Source organism: Kluyveromyces marxianus, chromosome 4, assembly GCF_001417885.1.
Source record: "Kluyveromyces marxianus DMKU3-1042 DNA, complete genome, chromosome 4".
In the NCBI taxonomy this organism is placed as follows: Eukaryota; Fungi; Ascomycota; class Saccharomycetes; order Saccharomycetales; family Saccharomycetaceae; genus Kluyveromyces; species Kluyveromyces marxianus.
In genome coordinates this window covers 272,107-291,086 of record NC_036028.1, presented here as the reverse complement: position 1 = coordinate 291,086, position 18,980 = coordinate 272,107, and the positions used below count along the sequence as shown (strand labels likewise).

The following is an 18,980-nucleotide window of genomic DNA, read 5'->3' as shown; positions in this document are numbered from 1 at the left end:
ATGCCTCTTCGGCCTAAAACTAAACCAGAAATATGACAAAATACCCAATTAGGAAGTGAAGTCAGATCAGGCAGCTCTGACATTGTTTATGTTCGTGTTACATGACAAGAGCGGGTGAGTGGGCCCTGAACGGTCCCATTCACTAATTAATTGCACGTTAGTTTCGAAGGAAACCAACAATAGAGTGCCTAACGACAAGGTCCGATAACCGGCTACTGATGGAGTAGTGAGAGTGATCTTGAGTTTGTTTTTCAATTTGTTCGAAAACTGCTGAGTTTCTTTTATGCAATTTCTTTCTGTGCAAAATTTAACTAGCGTTTCATTGAATTCGCTTGGATCTGAATTTACTACTGCGATCTTCAGAAATCACTAGATATGGTTTTTTTTGGAAAGATCAAAATATATACAAATGAAATAGAGATGAAGAGAATATAGAAGCATCATTACTGTATGTATCTTAAGTAAAAGTGGTTGGTAATATAGTTAAAAGGGCAAGCGATTGCGGTTATATTGGGCTACAAGTTTAAGCTGGATTAGATCTTTCAGTGTCGTGCTCGTTGTAATTGTGGGTATCTTCTTTTTCGCGTTCGAAAAGGTATACTAGCTGATATTTTACCTGCTATTATATTAATACTTATTACTCTAACTTTCCTTTACTGTCTGGGATACAATTTGGAAATTCAGTAATAAGAACGTCGCATCGAAACTTAGGAGCTGTCCTATACCTGCTAGAAATTTTACCGTTTTGCGAGGTATCTATTAATTCCTTCTAAGTCTACTGATAATAGAGTACTTTCTCTGTTTGGTATACGCATTATTAACATATCAATTGTGCTGCAGTGAAAAAACCAACTTTCGTCATTCATTAAATATATTCACTACTGTTCTTATAGACACTCGTTAAAAATGGTTTACATGCTCAAACAAATAATATCACTATGCGTACTCATATATTTAACCGGATTTACGCTGGGAAGTCAACTATCGAATATTGAGAAGCTACTCAACATAAGCCATTATGAAACTCCTAAGTGGAGTCCTCCTGATGTGACGTATATGAATGATTTCGGGGATCTCACAATTATATCGTACACGGGCGAACAAAATTTTACCATACAGGCGAACGATTCGGCATTACTATACTATAGTAACGATACTTTCGTAAAGCTATTTGACACGGCACAGGATGCAAAAATCGAAAAAATTGTGCCATATCAGGATGATTCTTTTATTTTATCTGGATCTGGGCAAATTAATGGGATTGATTTGGGCCACCAAGTATTATTGAACTTAACCAGCCTCACTACTAAACCATTATTGTCAAACCCAATTAAAAATGTTAATGCTCTATTAGCTGTAAATAACAGCGTAATCATTGCAGGTAATTTTTCCTACAAAGTTTCCAATGTGACTGGTCATGGTGTTGTTATGTGGGACGGATCTGACAATTCAACAAAGCTTCTTCCTTTTGGGGGATTCAGTGATAATTCCACTGTTAATTCTATCGTTCAGCTCGATAATGAGAATATTCTATTCGCTGGTGAGTTTCAAAATATTCAAAACTCTACTTTACTGAGGCAGCTTTCGAATGGATCAAATGGTACATCGCATAAAGATATAGCGGATCTACAGTTTGATCAGTCCGTTTCTTTGAAGCTGTCTTCGGTTATAGGTGGTAACGTTCAGCAAGATGCCTTATTCTGCCCTTCTAGTGGTGATTCAAACGGATGGTTAGTCTCGGGGAGCGTACCTTCTAGTTTACAAATAAATTTGAAGAATGAGATTCGCCCTTCAAAGGTGAGAATCTATAATTCTTTAGATCAGGATTCCGAAGTGTCTTTGTTTAGAATCATCACTTCCCCTTCCAATGGTATTATGAACTTGACGTACTTGGATCCATCTTCAGGAGAAATTAAGCAGTGTGATGCATGGTGTCCACTACTCTCCTCAAAAACTTTAACTGAGCTATATCAAAACTCTTCTTCTGCTATTAGATCAGTGCCTATAGACAACAATAGTACTAATCTAAAGTGGTCTGACTCATATCAAGAATTTGCTTTTGTAAACGATGTTCCTGTAACAATGCTCCAATTTTTCGCTTTGGATTCTTATGGAAGTAATGTTGCTCTTCACTCAGTCGAATTATTCGAGACGGAATTCATGGTGTATGCGAATAATACATACAACGAACCAAACTGTGAATCCACAACCGATTATTCGAAATCTGAACTATCTGCTGATAACTGGTACATCATTAATAGTGGTAGTAATTATATGGCCACTAACATTCAAAATAATAAGCCCTACGTCAACTTCTTCCCCAACATTACATATCCTGGTCAATACACGTTAAACATGTATACACCAGGATGTCTGAATGATAATTCATGCTCCCAGAGGGGAATTGTAAACGTAACATTGATGGATCCTTCAAGCAATGAAATTCTCGCTACCAAATTAATTTACCAAACCAATGATCAAGATAAATTCGATCCTTTATTCAGTGGTTTCCTACAATCAACGCCAGAAGTCATTCTTTCGTGGGATCAGGCTCTTGGTGAGAACTCCATTATGGTTGCAGATAGATTGGGTGTTATAACGGAATCAATTGATACTAAGAAAATCTATGGTAACTCTACATTTGAATTGAACGGTCTCTTCCAGTACAACACCAAAAATATATCTAAACCTTTTTCTGAAACAAATGACACTCTATCAAATTATGCAGTCGATAACTTCCCAGGCAATGCAAGTCTATTCGCAGCTCTGTTTGGTGATGAATTATTGATTGCCGGAAACTTCAATGGAATCTCTAAAGTTGATCTAGATAACGACACTTTAATTTCATCATCACAGAGACTTGGAACAACTGGCTTTACTACTGGTATTTTTGAATATTCAGAGGGTTTACTTTTTACAGGTTCTTTTGATGCAAATGGTCAAAATCAGCATGAAATATTAAGCTATGATGGAAACAGTTTTAACAGTTTTGGGCAATTAAGTGAAGATATTGCAAATGTAGTAAACTTCACTGTGGATGGTAGTGAACTTCTATTGTTTGACCAAGCGTATATTTTCAACGTGTCTTCCAATGGTTATATTTCAAACTCTTCCACATTTGCAATTTCTGGTGTTTCATCTGGTGCTAATAGGCATAATGATTCTTTGCTATTTGGTTCTATTTTAAAGAAAACCATTGGAAATCTCAATGACATGGCAGTATTATCTCCTGATGGACAAGTCTCCTCCCCAAATCTACCTCAATTCCCCGCAACTTACAGACCCTATAAAGCAACATATATTAACGATACTACAGTGGTTTATGCGCTTCAAGAGGTAAACAATAATAGCACCTCTTACAGGGTTGTGCTAACCAGTACTAATTCAACATCATCTCAATTGTTACAATTAGAATGGTCTGAACCTATTAATACGTTGTTGTTTAATGAAAGGGAGAACATTTTGGCAATAGGTACCAATGGGACATCAAAGTTGAATCAGAATGATGTCCAATTCTCTGTCGTGAACTTAACCGGGTTCGAAAGCGTTGCCAAACAAAGCTTTGATGGTACACAGTGTGTGAACTCAATGGTATCATTTGAAAAAAATAACAGTATATTAGTTGGTGGTTCATATAAGGTTGAAGGTTGCCAAGATATATGTCTATATGATTACCGTAGTGATCAGTGGAAAAATTTCCTCAATGGATCTATTTCAGGTAAAATAAACCAATTACAGTTCTCGAATGAAGGAAGTACTTTACTAATAGGTGGTTTATTACAGGTAGATAATAAAACTGATATTCAGCTTCTGTCCCTTAACCTTACCAGCAATAATCTTTCGGTTATTAAATCTGGTTCGAAACCTTTGGTCTCCTTTTCTCTGATAGGACAATCTATCGATAATATCATAGCCCAAACCGAAGATGATTTGGAACAAATTCAAAATGGAAATGTGAAATCAATACTCCCTCAATTGAACGAAAATTCCTCTATTGCTGGCTTTACTGTCTTGTCTTATCAAAATTCGAAAAAGAGGGCGGACACTTCCCATATAATACTATTGGATGGTGAATTGAACGCTCATGATTTTGGGACACTAAACTCTATGGTCTATGATGATGCCAGTCAGGAATGGTCACCGTTCTTCGTTACATCAGGATCTAAAGACTCTCAGAACCAACTACCAGGTTCTTTCTTCCAAGATATTGATAATCTTTATCTATCTTCCTCGCAAACTGTTCTAACGTCCAATAATTCTAGTCATGCGCCGGTTTCCACACCGAAACCAACACCTACCAAAAAACCATCGCACAAAAAGAAGAACAAAATTAATAGAGGATGGATTGTTTTGATAGGACTGGCGTTGGCTCTAGCGACAATATCCGTCATTGGTCTAATTGGTGCCCTCTTCTCATACCTATTCATGAGCCATAAAGGATATGAATCTCTCAAACCACGGATCAATCAAGATGAAATGTTGGATACAATTCCTCCGGAGAAATTAATGAAATTTATATAAAAGTTTCAAGGACTTTCAAAGACAATCTCGTCTATTTTAATAATGTAGTATTAGAGCAAGGATGTATGTACATACTTACATATAAACAGGTAATGATAATAATTTCTGCCTAATTTTCAAGATAGGGAAACATTTAATCTATGGAATAGGCCATCTTCTCTCTTGGATAATTTTAATTTCTCGTAAACGGGTGTGGCTTGGTACATACACCACTTGGCCTGGTTATCCTTGTGTAGTTCAGTCCATTTTTTTGCAGCAACTAGTTGGTATAGAGAATATTTTCTAAATCTTGTTAAACCTTCAGACCTTAAATTATCAAACACCAATTTATCAGGATTCTCCCATCTATTTTCTTCATAATCGTTACCTTTCTCAGCAATGCTTTCTCTACTTTCATCGTCTATATCTAGTGCCTTCAGTTCATCGACTCTCGGTAAAGTATGTTCACTAACTCTCAGATCAATACAAATCTCGTAAGCATATGCAATTCTTTCCCAAATGATAACAGAAGCATACGGACCCAATAAATTGAAGTTTAGAATATAAGTAAGATAGTTTATTGCCAATGGAGATGAAACCCATGTGTCACTTAGGGAGAGTAGCAAATCGGAAAATGTCAAAATGCAATGTATTAAATGAAGGTCATGTTTTCCATCTTCTTTTTTATACTGCTCAATGGCGCGTTTCATCAATGGATCGACTTCTGTTTTAATCGTTTTAGCAGTTATAATATTTTGGGCACCCATTAATAAAGAAACAGACTTTGCTTCAAGACATGGAGCTAAATATTGAGGATATGCTTCAAAATCTTTGGTTAACAAATCATAGATCGAATATGCCTTTTTGAAGTCAGATAACATGAATGACCAATCTGCAAGTTTCCTTAAAAGAAACTCGGGGGATCCAGCAGGGAACATAATATCTTCTGCGCCTGTATCCTGGTTTTTAATTATTTTATGTGGAGTAGGGTGATTAGTTTTGGGGGATATAAACTTTCTGAAGAATTTGTTGCTTTGAAATATACTCTTTCGAGGTTGTAAGACAGTTTCATCCCAAAATACTAGCTTCCTATGCATAAAAGGAATCATCAGACCCTCTACTATAGATGTGATCGTATCATAAATGTGGTTCAGTAGAATTGATGGTACGTTAATTGACACTGGATTTGACATGCTGAATACTTGTTCGTGTAATGATACAGTAATTGGTGAATGCAATGTGGTTAGTGGAGCATGTTCGTAAGTGGTGAAGAGAGGAATTGGAACACTCTCTACGAACAACTGTTTTTTTAAGCTCTTGATAAGAGACTGTACAGCCTCCCATTGTTCCCTAGAATTCTCATCATAACAAAGAACGAATATGGGTAAAATATCATTTATGTTGATGAATTCGGGGAAATGGCTTAGGTTATTATGCAAATTTTTGAAGCTGATTAGAATCTCTTTCGCATAATCATAGCCTTGCCCTTTTGTGATATCTATTGGTAAGAGGGCCGCTACTGGATGATGGAAAGTATGGTATCGCGAGAGGTTTATGGAGGAGAGTGTGATGAAAAATCGGTGATAAATGGAATGCTTTAAAATTTTACTAGGGCTATCATGTTTCTCCATCAAAGGTTCTAGTTTCTCTAGATATTGTGAGAGAAATCGATCGATATCATTAGGTTGTAGAATATGATCCTCTGAGTCTATCGAAATAAGGTCTTCAAGGGATCGCGTGAATCGTACGCATTCAGATGCTTGTCTCTGGGATAAAGAGTCTGAACGATGTCTTCTCCTAGATTTCACCCCTGCGCCCCCATTATTTACCCCATCTAGATTTAGATTACTTGCAGATGCGATTTGATCTCTATCTTGAATGTAATCGCCAAAGTATCGAAATAACATCGAAACCGAATCGATGTTATACATTTCTCTTAGGTGGTTATCGAGTACAGAATTACTCTGAACGCATATACAGGGTGACAAGGTGTTATAGATCACTTTCTTGGATATTTCTTGGGGTATTGGGTTTCCCCAGTGTTCCGGGTACTGTATAAGGTTCATATACTTCTCATAAGAGAATCTCAATGACATATTAGATTGATTTGACTCCCTTGATAACAGCTAAATAGTATCGAGTTTTGACTAGAAGATCGAAACTTAAATGGAACCCCAGATGCTTTATGTCAAATCGCAACCCTGTAAGCTCGTAAACAGGTTCCTAGCCACTTCTGTTAGTTTATTGCCCTTGACTTTTCTGTATTGGTTGTTAATTCGTAGGCCAGTTATCATGACTTTCATCTTTTTGTTGAAAGTAATGGATACACTATTGACAAAAGTTCAGAAAGCTTCGCAGGAAAAAAACGACGTTTCGTCGAGAAACTGGACAAAACTAGATAGAAAAAGCTGTATACGGAGCCACTTGGCTCAGTATTAGAGTTGTAAGCTTGGTGATGAAATTGCTCGTGTGTGTGAGAGTACTAACGCATTATTCTCTCATTCTTCGGTAGAAGTTTACCATGATTTGATTCGCGGTGACGGTTAATGCAGTTGGCCGGGTAACCGTTAGTTTCTAGAACCATACCGCTATTTCACTTTAAACATATTAATGAAACGTATCTAGACTAAAATAAAATGGCCACAATTTCTTCTCTATTCTCTCATAAGGCATAAAGGAGCAGTGATATTATCGGTGGGGGCACTTGGGAGCTTTTTTCAGTGTCAATTATGTCTTTGTCTATGTTTTTTAAACGCAATTGAAGGCCTTTTTTTTTTTTTTTTTTTTTTTTTTAAATCTCTTTTTCGCTTAGGTACTCTATTATTAAATAATAACATTGATCAATTATTTACTACTACTTACAACAAGTGAAAAGCTAAAGATTCTACCCCGGAGGGACTTAGGTGAGATCAGAAAAGGCTGCGATAAGGTTTTGGCGACTTATTTATCAATATAAACTAGAATGTTGTCTTTTTTCCTTCAGCGTGTGTTTGTACTCGTGCTTGTAGGACAATTCTTCACGGATGCCTTCTATTTGCCAGGTGTTGCGCCAACTACTTATCATGAGGGAGACAGCATTCCTCTCCTTGTGAACCACTTGACACCATCTCAATTTTTCAAACATTATGATACCGACCACCATGATACAGGTGATAAAGAAAGGTTTTTATACTCCTATGACTATTACTACAGCAAATTTCACTTTTGTAGGCCTGACCATTTGGAGAAGCAGCCTGAATCTTTGGGTTCTATAATATTTGGTGACCGTATCTACAACTCTCCATTTGAGCTTCATTTGTTGAAGGATACGGAATGTCAGACTTTGTGTAAGGCTGTTATTCCAGGTGATGATGCGAAGTTTATCAACAAATTAATCAAGAATGGGTTCTTCCAGAACTGGATTGTTGATAGACTACCAGCAGCTAAAAAAGTGCATGATGTCAAAACCAACACTGATTTCTACGGTAACGGCTTTGAATTGGGTCTAGTTGATGTTGTAGATGATGAAGAGGAAAGAGATTTGGGTGAAGATAAAAAGAACGTCTTTACTCCAAGACAAAAGTCAAGACTAATTCCATATTTTGTGAACCATTATGATATTCAAATCGAATACCACGACAGAGGCAATGGTGACTACCGTATCGTTGGTGTGACTGTTACTCCAGCATCTATTAAGCGTGATGGTCCGGATAAGTGTGATAGTACAGGAGAGTCTTTGGTCTTAAGCGAAACAGAAGACAACCAAGTGTTCTTTACTTACTCAGTTAAATATGTTGCAAGTGATACTGTTTGGGCTACAAGATGGGATAAATACTTACATGTCTATGATCCTAAGATCCAGTGGTTCTCATTGATAAACTTCTCTACTATTGTTGTTCTATTGTCCTCTGTAATGGTCCATTCCTTGTACAGTGCATTGAAGAATGACTTAGCCCGTTATAACGAGATGAACCTCGACAACGACTTTGAAGAAGAAACCGGATGGAAGCTCATTCATGGAGATGTTTTCCGTTCACCTGAAAGGGCCATGCTTCTATCTGTGTTCGTTGGGTCTGGTGCTCAACTTGCCTTAATGACTACCACAACAATCTTATTCGCTTGCTTAGGGTTCTTGTCGCCAAGCTCTAGAGGATCTTTGACTACTGTTATGTTCTTATTGTATGCTATTTTCGGTTCGTTTGGTTCGTTTACTTCCATGGCCACTTATAAGTTCTTCAACGGGAAAAACTGGAGAACCAACTTGGTCTTGACTCCAATCTTGATCCCTGGTTCGATCTTAGCTGTCGTTGTTGCTTTGAACTTCTTCCTAATATTTGTTCACTCTTCTGGTGCCATTCCATTCAAGACTATGATCGTTATTGTTTTCTTATGGTTCATAGTTTCTATTCCTCTATCTGCTATTGGATCTCTCATGGCATGGAAAAAGTGTAACTGGGATCAACATCCTGCTAAAACCAACCAGATTGCAAGACAAATTCCATTCCAACCATGGTATTTGAAGACTCTTCCTGCATCTTTGATTGCGGGAATCTTCCCATTCGGCTCCATTGCTGTTGAATTGTACTTCATTTACTCCTCGTTGTGGTTTAATAAGATTTACTACATGTTTGGCTTCTTATTCTTCTCCTTCCTATTGCTCATCTTAACAACTTCTTTGATCACAATTCTACTAACATACTACTCATTGTGCTTAGAAAACTGGAAGTGGCAATGGAGAAGTTTCATTATCGGTGGTTGTGGTTGCGCATTCTATGTGTTCTGCCATTCTATCCTCTTCACAAAATTCAGATTGGGTGGACTAACTACGGTGGTTCTATATCTAGGATACTCTTCTTTGATCAGTGGATTATGTTGCTTAATGACAGGTGCCATTGGATTTTTGAGCAGTTTACTTCTAGTGAAGAAGATATACTCATGCATTAAAGTCGATTAAAAGGAGTAATTAATAATCGAAAGAAGAATTTTTAAGATTTCTGACATGAAATGATTCTGACAGACTTCTTAGCCGCATATGATATTTGTTATATACCATAATCCATGCAATAGCATCTACGGCATTTTAAGACCATACATTATACAACTTTACAACTATTGTTGCTTCCCTTCAACATTCAACAGCCGTCCTGTAAACAATTAAATAACACAGTTGGCAGCAGGACCCTTTTCATTTATTAACGAAGAACGGCCAATCAAATAGGCATGAATACTAATCGTTGATGTATAGATATATCACTTAAAGATATCAATATAGATATATACAAGGTTATGTACACGCGTATACTTATATGTATATGTTAATAACGCCCGAAGCAACAATCTTTTCAGTTCAAGTTTTGTAACGCGCAGAAAGGTTTATTTTTTTAAAAGAGTAGTTAGAGCACACACATACCAGATCTATTTACTTCAACTATCTAATAAAAAAATGAAACCAATCTTAACTCTTATAATAATAAAAACCGTAATAGAATCACGGAGAGAAAAGTTTTGTGGCCCTGAAACCAATTGAAGGTTACTCTAACATGTTTCAAAGTATTGCACTCCTGAGTTTGTGACATTCCTTTGAATCATTGCTGATTTTCCCTTTCTGTCATTTTTGCCCAGGAATTTCCAAACTCCAGGAGCCGTAAAGGAAAGAAACTCTTCCTCTAAATGTTCTTGGCTTTCATTAAATTCATAAGGTCATAATAACACGGCAATCATTCCTCAAGATTCCTTTACAACTTTGCATCACCAACTTCGATCTTGCGAACCTTTGCCTTTTCGTCTTCAGAAGGCTTTAACTTTGGAACGGTCAAGACCAAGACACCGTTGGTGTAGTTTGCTTTGATGTTGTCTGCATCAACGCCTGGGTACTTAGGCAATCTGACAACTCTCTTGAACTTACCGTATCTTCTCTCTCTAATCTTAGCCGAGTCCTTGGTCTCCTCGGTTGTGATGTCTGGAATCTCACCGGAAATCACAATTTCATTTGCTTCTTGGTGATATTCCAAGCCAATGTCCTTCTTGTCCTTGATACCAGGAACACTGACATGAACTTCGTATTCCTTCTCATGATCCAAAATATCCAATGGAGGGATCAAATCCTTACCAAAATCAGCAAACCATGGGTCTTGGAAGAAGCTGGATAGCGAGTTGGCATTTTGGTTTTGCTTGGCCACTTGCTTTGAGTTGCCCGAAGACTCGTCCTCAATTTGTCTTGGGGCAATGAAACCGGAGTTGTTCAACAGTCTGTTGAATTGGTCAACTTCCTGGTTGATAGCATCGAAGAATTGGAAAAATGGTGAATTGAAAGACATCTCGTAATCGCTTTTGTTCTTAGTTGTTGTTAATCTCTTAGATATAGTCTCTTATGAAATCAAATATCTCTGGTGATTGGGGCTATAGAAATAACATTGAATACAATTAATACAAAAAACAACCTTCCCATCTCTCATCAACTTGCCAGACTCGTGTCTAATTTATACGTTTCAGGTCCACCAAATCCATCACTGTTGCCAAACCAATAATACTGGCGCACTGTATACCACAGTAACTACCCCTTAGAAACCATTAGAACTTTCTACTATGTTGATTAAAGTTATTACACAATCCCTAATCACCTTACAACTACATGCAAAGAACTCTCTCGTAACATCTTCCTCCCTATTTCCCCTTCGTTCTAGTGTCTAATTCTAATTACCCTTTGCCTTAGCTCATCACATTCATTAAACTGTCGCTGTTCCGCACTGTCGGCAACTACAAAAAGAAAAGCGAATCAATGAAAATAACGCTAACTTTCCTCTATAATTCAGCCGGGTAATACTTTTTCGATGCCAGTCCAGAAATTTCTAGCAACCGTCACTACGGGGTTTTCTATGCCCGAGAATTATGGCTCCCCTAAGAAGCGGCCCCATGGTGCTAGGCCAGGCCAGGCTAGGCCAGGCCAAGCCAGGCACACAGGTGTTGTGTCTCAAAAAGAGTCAACCTTGTGCAAGGGGACATGCACCCTTGTCATGCGCGCGTATTTCTTCCACCCTTTGGTCCCCTGAGGAACTATTGAGAAGCGGGGGAGTGTTGGCATCTATCTTGTTGGGTCGTATGGTTTCCAAATTACAACTACAATGAAAAACCATGCGACTGCTACTCAGCACGCACCTTTGCAAAAAAAAAGGCGTCAATTAAACACACCCTTGATGTAGTCTGAACAGCAATTGGCGCAAACTTAATTTCGGGCTCTGCTCGATTCGTATACTTGCGGTTATTATTATTAGGTTTGCATTAGTTAATTAATTAATTATTTACACATTCTTTCTTTAGTCTTTGGTATGATCTACATAGAAAGACTATATTATATGATTATATGGCGTCATGAAAATGGAGTGATTGGACCCGGAGGTCGTCGGTTGGGGTTTTTTGCTCTAGCCCAATTAGAACTCTAGCGGAGTCCTTGAGAGAACAGCAGTATCGTTCTCCCAGAGGTCCAATTGGAAATCCAGTTGTGACTGGCCCTTCGACAGAAATACCACCTCGCTGGTCTCTTCCCCGTCCAAAAACTCGGACTCATCTTCGTCGATCAGCAGCAGGTCCATAATAGAGTTGTCACGTGACAGCATCGAGCTGATGGAACTTGCCGAATCCGATGTGTTTATTTGTTTAGGAGCTTGTGTGTGCGCGTGTGCTTGCTTTGTGTTATCCAGCGTGAGCTTCTCCAGTGCTAGTTTATACTCACGTACCATGTTGTCGTCTAAAATTACCGTGCTGCGCTTCAAACCACTCTTCGATCTGCTCATTGTCTTTACGCACTATATTTTTACCTTAGCACTCTAAGTGACAAAACGAAACCAAACATTAACCAACCCAAATCAAACGAACCGGAGACTGATCCATCCAACTCGGATCGGGTCGTAACAGACATATGTGTGCTCTTTATATATATATGTGCGGTTTAGTTTATTTTTGTTCATCTCTAGAGACTTTAAACAATGCGCGAGCGTTCAAAAACGCGTTCGCTATGCTAAACATAGCAGGTGTGCACCTACACTACTAGTGGATACAGTAATTATTAGCTAACTTTACCGTCAAAGTTTCGTGTCTGTCCTTTGTAACGGCCGCTGTACGTACCTGCTGGTCTTACACCACTAAGTAAGCAAAGTACCTTGCCGTACCTTTCGGTCCCAATGCAGTATTCGAGTTATTACTGCAAGTAGTATATTTCCTCATTAGGAAATCATATTGTGTGGGCTGTGAGTTTTTTCGCATCTTTTGCTGGTTACAGGAAGCGAAATAGAAACGGCGGGAGGAGAATGCAGAGGCGGGTAATGGAGGGTAAGAAAGAAAAACAAAAAAAAAAAAACTTGATTTGTGTCACGTGATTTGAATTTTTCTCGTTTTTCTGTCGTCGGCAGGTCAAACAAGATCTCTCTGGGACAAACTCTACTAGTTTATATAGTAGTATTAATTGATATTTGGTTAGAAACATGCGATTATAAAACTATTTGACATACAATTGGACATTGAGTATTGAGGAAGCGCTTGGCGGTTTATTATTGCCTTCTAACAGTGTAGGAGGAACGTGGTTCAGGGAAACGAAAGGCGATAAAACAATCACTTCACACATGTTATTTGCGCTTCTTTGGTGTATACTGCTCTGGATTATCACGCTTTGCCTAGTAAGGATATGCGCCGTAATTCCTCTATTCAGCAGCAGTAAGAGGCATGCTACCGCTGATGCTGATGCCAAGGATCTTGTCTTGTTTGTTTTCCTTGGGTCAGGTGGACATACTGGGGAGATGCTACGATTGCTAGATCATTATCAAAAGGCGATAATTGAGGGGGCAACTACTATACATGTGGGATATTCGGATGAGGATAGTTTGGTGAAGTTTAAGGATAAGATCGGGGCTATTGTTTCTTCTAAACAGCTACAGGTGAAAATAGAGTACCATCATTTCAAGAAGGCGCGTGATGTTGGGAGTTCGGTTGCAGGGTCCGTGATAAGTATCATCGAGACGCTGATAACTTCGATGACTATTACGTATAATATCAAGAAGTCTATGAGGGGTAAACCGAACCTCACTTTGCTCAATGGGCCCGGGACCTGTTGTATAATTACTGTGTGGCTGAAATTGTACCATTTGTTCTTATGGCAGCCTTCCAAGATTGTGTATGTAGAGTCGTTGGCGCGGACCAACAGGTTGAGTCTAACTGGGAAGATTCTGTACCCATTGGCAGACGAGTTTGTGGTGCAATGGCCGGATCTACTCCCAGCGTATCCAAGGGCCAAGTATTACGGCATTCTCGTGTGATGATGGATGGTATGTATATATACGTATACATGTTTCAACAAATAACTAATGATCTTCGCTATTGCTATCTTGTGTCGGGAATCAAACAATAATGTTGCTCGTTCTTCGTTTTTATTTCGTTATTGGGATAAGCGGGTTCTTACTGCTACATATAAGTATACAATATCATATAGTAACAACACTACATTATCGCGCGTGCTCATACAGCCGTTAAATTCATTTCAAAAATTTTCCAAAACAAAAGCACTCTCTATTTCATCGTAGCTTTATAGGCTTTATTTATTTATTGTTTTTTTTTCCTTTAATATTTCGTATTTGGACTAGAACCTAATTTAATTTAGACTCTGGAGTTGATGATGTCAACGAATTCTGGCTTCAAAGAAGCACCACCAACCAAGAAACCGTCAACGTCGGCCTTGTCCTTGAAGGTGACAGCGTTCTTACCGTTAGCGGAACCACCGTATAGGATTCTGATCTTTTCAGCGGTGTCCTTGTTCAACTTCTTGGCCAAGAATTCTCTGATGGAGTGGTGGATGTCTTGAGCATCGTCAGAGGTAGCAGCCAAACCGGTACCAATAGCCCAGACTGGTTCGTAGGCAACAACAACGTTGGTCCAGTCTTGGACCTTGTCCAAAACAGCTTGCAATTGTCTTTGGACAACTTCCAAAGTGATACCCTTTTGCTTTTCTTCCAAGGTTTCACCAATACATAGGATAACCTTGACACCGCTGTCCAAAGCGAACTTGGTCTTGTCAGCAATGAATTCATCGGTTTCGTGGAAGTACGTTCTTCTTTCGGAGTGACCCAAGATAACCCATTCGGCACCAACATCCTTGATTTGCTCCACAGAGTTTTCACCAGTGAAAGCACCGGAAGCCTTCAAGTATGCGTTTTGGGCAGCAACACTGACTTGAGCCTTCTTGTTCAAAGAGACAGCGTGGTCCAAGTAGGCAGCTGGAGGAGCAATCACAACTTCCACGTTGGATGGAATCGAAGCAGAGTTCAATCTCTCAACGATTTCCTTAATGGAAGCCTTGGTACCGTTCATCTTGAAGTTACCACCAACGAAGAATGTTCTAGCCATGTCTGATAGGTTATATATGTGTGTATGTGTATCTTAAGTCCTTTGTAAGTCCTTGGGTTATGAAATAATCCAATCCATACTAAAACGAAATCGGAAAACCTTTCATCAAACAACACTCTGTTTCATTCGTATATACCTACAATGTCCACTCTTATATACACAGAATCAAAGAAACGCATGAAAGCACAGCGCAGCAACAAAAATTTCAGAAAGTCAAACCAACAACTGCTTGAAGTCAGTCAAGGCATATAAACTCGCAACTCGAAACTCGAAACTGCCTCCGGTTGCAGAGAGAGGAATATGGGCGTCGTATGGTATGGTGTATGTATGTGTGTATGTGTGTGTATGTGTGTGTATATGGATGGTATGGTATGGTATAGGCTAGTCTATAGTGTGTGTTACTACAGTGTGGATCGGTTGAACTGAATCAGGTTGTGTGGTATGGTATACCCGAGGGCTTGATGGATGGAATGGCCAATGGGTGTAGCCGTAGCCGTAGGCAGCGGGGCATCCAGTAATGATAGTGGAAGCTGAGATCACGCCTTTTTTTGTGTTTTATACGCTTTTTTATTTTTTTTTTGGCCAGTTTGTTTGGGGGGCGGGATAGGGGAAGCTGGGTGGGGCCTGGTAGTGGAGGCTGGAGGCTGCTGTGCTGCAGGGTTTTTTGGGAAGCTGCAGTTTCGGATCCCGGGAAAAAAAAAAATGTTCACCAAAAAGTGGAAGCTGGAGCGTGGGCCCAGGGCGTGGCCGACGGAAAGGACATATGGCAGAGAGAAGCGAATGGGGGGAGGCGGCCTGAGGCCTGAGGCCAGAGAGCCGTGGCCAGAGAGCTGTAGCCAGAGAGTTGCTGTGAATTGTTACCCGGCTGCTGTCGGTTTTCAACTTTTTTTTTTGTTTAAATCGCTACATATGGTAATGACGTATGGGTCACGTGATATCAGACGATCGCGGTGGGCTCGCATTGACAGTGTTTCTGCGCGCAAGAAGAGTTCGAGCCCGAGGTTGACGCCCCCGCCGCGGCATCATCGCACCCCGTTGTGGTCCATTTGGGGAGCTTGGTGCGCAACACGTAGCGGTCGAGCGTTTCGTCCAGCTCCATGATGATGACGCTTCCGTTCGGCACGTTCATGAGCGACTCAAACTCCTCGTAAGTCCATCTAAACCATTTCATCAAGAACACACGCAAGAATATCCCGTGGGTGACAATTGCGACCACATCTCTCTTCTTGCCGCCGCTTCTCTCGAAATGGCGGAATAGGGACTCTTGGAAACCGGAACACCGGTCGTAAACATCAGCGGCAGATTCGCCCTGCGGCAATCTGAAGAAGAAGTGGCCGTAGTTCGCACGCGTGTTCATGACCTCTGTCATGGACTCTGTCTGCTGGAAGTTGCCGAAATCCTGTTCTCTGATTCGAGGCTCTTCCTTGACCCTGTAATGTAGAAAGTTCTTTTGGTTTTGGTTTTGGTCCGAGGTAGAAGAATCGGTCGTGGTTGGCACTCCTGTAGTATGGACTTTCCTCAAGTTGGTAACACTGGCGCTATTTTCAAACACAGCACTTGGAAACGCTGGACACTGCCAATGTGCCAAACGGCGTGTGCCTAACGGCTGGTACGACTCGCCCTCGCACACTTTTATTCCGGTATTTAGCTCGTTGTACCGGTCGATCATTTCGATTATTCCTTTCAACGTTTCACGCGTACGGCGGTACGGGGAAGTGTAGAACACGATATCCGTATCCTTTGACGTTCTCACTCGTTTGTAGTTTTGTTCGAGCTTCTTCCTGTCGTCTGGGTGATCTTGTTCTTGCTCAATCTTTTGGATGAGGGAATCATCGTCAACGTTCAACAGCTTCAATATCTCTATACCAGCCATTCGGGCCTGGTTCATTCCGTTCTTGGTTAGCGGGATTAAGTGGTTGGGTGTGTGTTCGTTCACCTTCTTGTCCTTGTTGGACTCACTTTCGCCGTGTCTGATCAGTAGTATTAATCTTGGTTTCATTGGGAGCGAGATCTGTAGCGAGGTTGGTAGCGAGGTTCAAATATGTTACTGCTGGTATCACTAGCGGGGGTACTTCTTGTCTTTGAGTAGTGAGTAGCGGTGGTATCCTTGAACAGGGAAGATATATATATCTTCTTCCGATTCTTCGGAGCCTCTATTAACGGGAACAATGAACGGGCCCCAAATGGTCCAAATCATGACTAGCTCTTAACTCCTTGTCACGTGACCTGCACCACCACCACCACCACCAAAAGACCCTTTTTCCCGCTGGAGCTCGAAGTACAAGACAAGACGCAAAGAAAAAAAAAGGTTCTAAAACCCGTTAAATCCCACAGCCAAAGGGCAACCATAGGCAACCAAAGACAGTCCTCTCGGCCCTCCTTGCACAAAGAAGTATCTTGTAAGAACCTTAACTAACCTCTGGGATTGGTCCGGAATTCGCCCCCAATGCCGTTTTTTACTCCTAGATGGTAGGCGTAGGAATACTTGTTTGTAATCACGTGACTGAATTCGATAAAAAAAAACACAACATTCTTACCAGCTAGCTGGCTGGCTGTGCATCAATTCATTGCTTGCTAGCAACCATGCTTTTTCACACACAGCTGAACAGACAAAAGTGATGATGGATGCTATTTGCTACAAGAATGGAGATAATTAGCCCATTTCTGGTGCCCTGAATCAGCACTATATATGTTTACAACATCCTAGAAAAACCATGCTTAGTGTCGTTGCCCAAAGCCAAAGTCTATTGCTACGCGCAGGAGCGTTTTCTGCGGCCCCTTTGCTGTACAAATGCGCACAGAGGAACAGCTCGTGGTGGACTAAAATCATCTATCCCTTCACCCAAGACGAAGGAGCATCGCCAGCCCAATCATACGTGAAAACGGGCAAGAACCAATGCTTCTTGCCCATCAGAAACGATAACGAGCTAAACGAAGTGTTGATGTTCAACAACCGGCTCCCTCTCATATTAAACTTTACGGTAAGAGGAAACGAGACCTGCAACAAGTTGACCGGAGCCCTCAACAGGATCGTGTTGATGGAAACAGAGAAACGCATCAACATCTGCGATGTGGAAACCGACTTTCTCGACACAAGAGAAGCGATGCTACGTTTTGGCGTCACGCAAATACCAACTTTGGTCGCAGTCAGAAAGACCTTCCCGGTAGACTCGTTTGTGCAGCCTGACCTCACTTCGCAGGACGTGAACTGGTTTAAGCTAAAGGCGTGGATAGAAAAAAACGCCGATGACTGACTGAGATGTGAGGTCACTCTCTGTATCTGTATCTGTATCTGTATCTGTTGTATCTACTGCACCCGCTGACATGCACTTTGTCTCGCTCGCTCTGTATACCCTTTAACTATTTTGTCACGTGACTCTCATGGCACAATGCGTTGCTTTTTCACTCCTCTTGTCCATTGTCCGCCCAAGGGAAAGAGCCGAAAAGCACCAAGATTGTCCCCCTCCAAGCCATCAGGACCAGCCTGGCCGCTCGTTCCCTTGTTACTCGAACGCAGATCTATCTATCTATCTTTCTATCTATCTATCTATCACAATGCCGCCGTCACACTATGCTCGAAGCTTCCGGAGCTAGCCTCAGTTCTCCACTTTCTACACAAACGGCTCAAAGGAACGCAAAGTGCTCGTCGCATCGCATCAAGCAGAGAGAAACCGGTACCGGCACCATACCATACCAATAGAGCCTTGAACCGGCATGTAGCCTACCTACCTACCTACCTTTCACGCCTTCTCCTGCCTCCATTTTCGACCTTTTTGACGTCCCACCAGCTACGTGACCCATGCCAAGACTACCGATCATCTCATAGTCCGGAAAATATTCCTTTTTCTCATACAAAGCCTGACTCTTAAAGCACATTTATTTCTTTTTATGGCACTTTGCCTACAAAACGCCGTGAACCCTGAAACTATTCGAAAAAGAAAATCAAGGGCACATAGAATGAAAAAGAAATAGAATATGCGCTGCAAGGCATCTGGAAAAGTGTCAAATGGCAACACAGGCCATCGCAGAGCCCATGCTAAGGCACTTTGTAGCGTTCGCCATGCCGGAGTAACGTTTCGTGATGCGCTTAGAAATGTTGTGATGGTACTGTG

The 18,980-nt window shown here is 40.6% G+C and overlaps 8 protein-coding genes across 8 annotated transcripts; 3 read left to right on the top strand and 5 right to left on the bottom strand.

Moving 5' to 3' along the window:
- Positions 1-906: 906 nt before the first annotated feature.
- RAX2 (Rax2p) lies at positions 907-4,521 on the top strand (the record flags this gene model as incomplete). The annotated part of the gene is made up of 1 exon (XM_022819414.1): positions 907-4,521. One exon carries the CDS (start codon positions 907-909, stop codon positions 4,519-4,521), a length of 3,615 nt encoding a protein of 1,204 aa, XP_022675982.1.
- A 116-nt stretch (positions 4,522-4,637) lies between these two features.
- TRS85 (Trs85p) lies at positions 4,638-6,596 on the bottom strand (the record flags this gene model as incomplete). The annotated part of the gene is made up of 1 exon (XM_022819413.1): positions 4,638-6,596. One exon carries the CDS (start codon positions 6,594-6,596, stop codon positions 4,638-4,640), a length of 1,959 nt encoding a protein of 652 aa, XP_022675981.1.
- Positions 6,597-8,392: 1,796 nt separating this feature from the next.
- On the top strand, positions 8,393-9,433 carry EMP70 (Emp70p; the record flags this gene model as incomplete). Its single annotated transcript, XM_022819412.1, has 1 exon — positions 8,393-9,433. One exon carries the CDS (start codon positions 8,393-8,395, stop codon positions 9,431-9,433), a length of 1,041 nt encoding a protein of 346 aa, XP_022675980.1.
- Positions 9,434-10,214: 781 nt separating this feature from the next.
- Positions 10,215-10,796, bottom strand: HSP26 (chaperone protein HSP26; the record flags this gene model as incomplete). Its single annotated transcript, XM_022819411.1, has 1 exon — positions 10,215-10,796. One exon carries the CDS (start codon positions 10,794-10,796, stop codon positions 10,215-10,217), a length of 582 nt encoding a protein of 193 aa, XP_022675979.1.
- A 1,110-nt stretch (positions 10,797-11,906) lies between these two features.
- Positions 11,907-12,269, bottom strand: KLMA_40127 (uncharacterized protein; the record flags this gene model as incomplete). Its single annotated transcript, XM_022819410.1, has 1 exon — positions 11,907-12,269. One exon carries the CDS (start codon positions 12,267-12,269, stop codon positions 11,907-11,909), a length of 363 nt encoding a protein of 120 aa, XP_022675978.1.
- Positions 12,270-13,094: 825 nt separating this feature from the next.
- Positions 13,095-13,784, top strand: ALG14 (N-acetylglucosaminyldiphosphodolichol N-acetylglucosaminyltransferase anchoring subunit ALG14; the record flags this gene model as incomplete). The annotated part of the gene is made up of 1 exon (XM_022819409.1): positions 13,095-13,784. The coding sequence occupies one exon, from the start codon at positions 13,095-13,097 to the stop codon at positions 13,782-13,784; it is 690 nt and encodes a 229-aa protein (XP_022675977.1).
- A 337-nt stretch (positions 13,785-14,121) lies between these two features.
- On the bottom strand, positions 14,122-14,868 carry TPI1 (triose-phosphate isomerase TPI1; the record flags this gene model as incomplete). Its single annotated transcript, XM_022819408.1, has 1 exon — positions 14,122-14,868. The coding sequence occupies one exon, from the start codon at positions 14,866-14,868 to the stop codon at positions 14,122-14,124; it is 747 nt and encodes a 248-aa protein (XP_022675976.1).
- Positions 14,869-15,805: 937 nt separating this feature from the next.
- DET1 (acid phosphatase DET1) lies at positions 15,806-16,867 on the bottom strand (the record flags this gene model as incomplete). The annotated part of the gene is made up of 1 exon (XM_022819406.1): positions 15,806-16,867. One exon carries the CDS (start codon positions 16,865-16,867, stop codon positions 15,806-15,808), a length of 1,062 nt encoding a protein of 353 aa, XP_022675975.1.
- Positions 16,868-18,980: the final 2,113 nt, after the last annotated feature.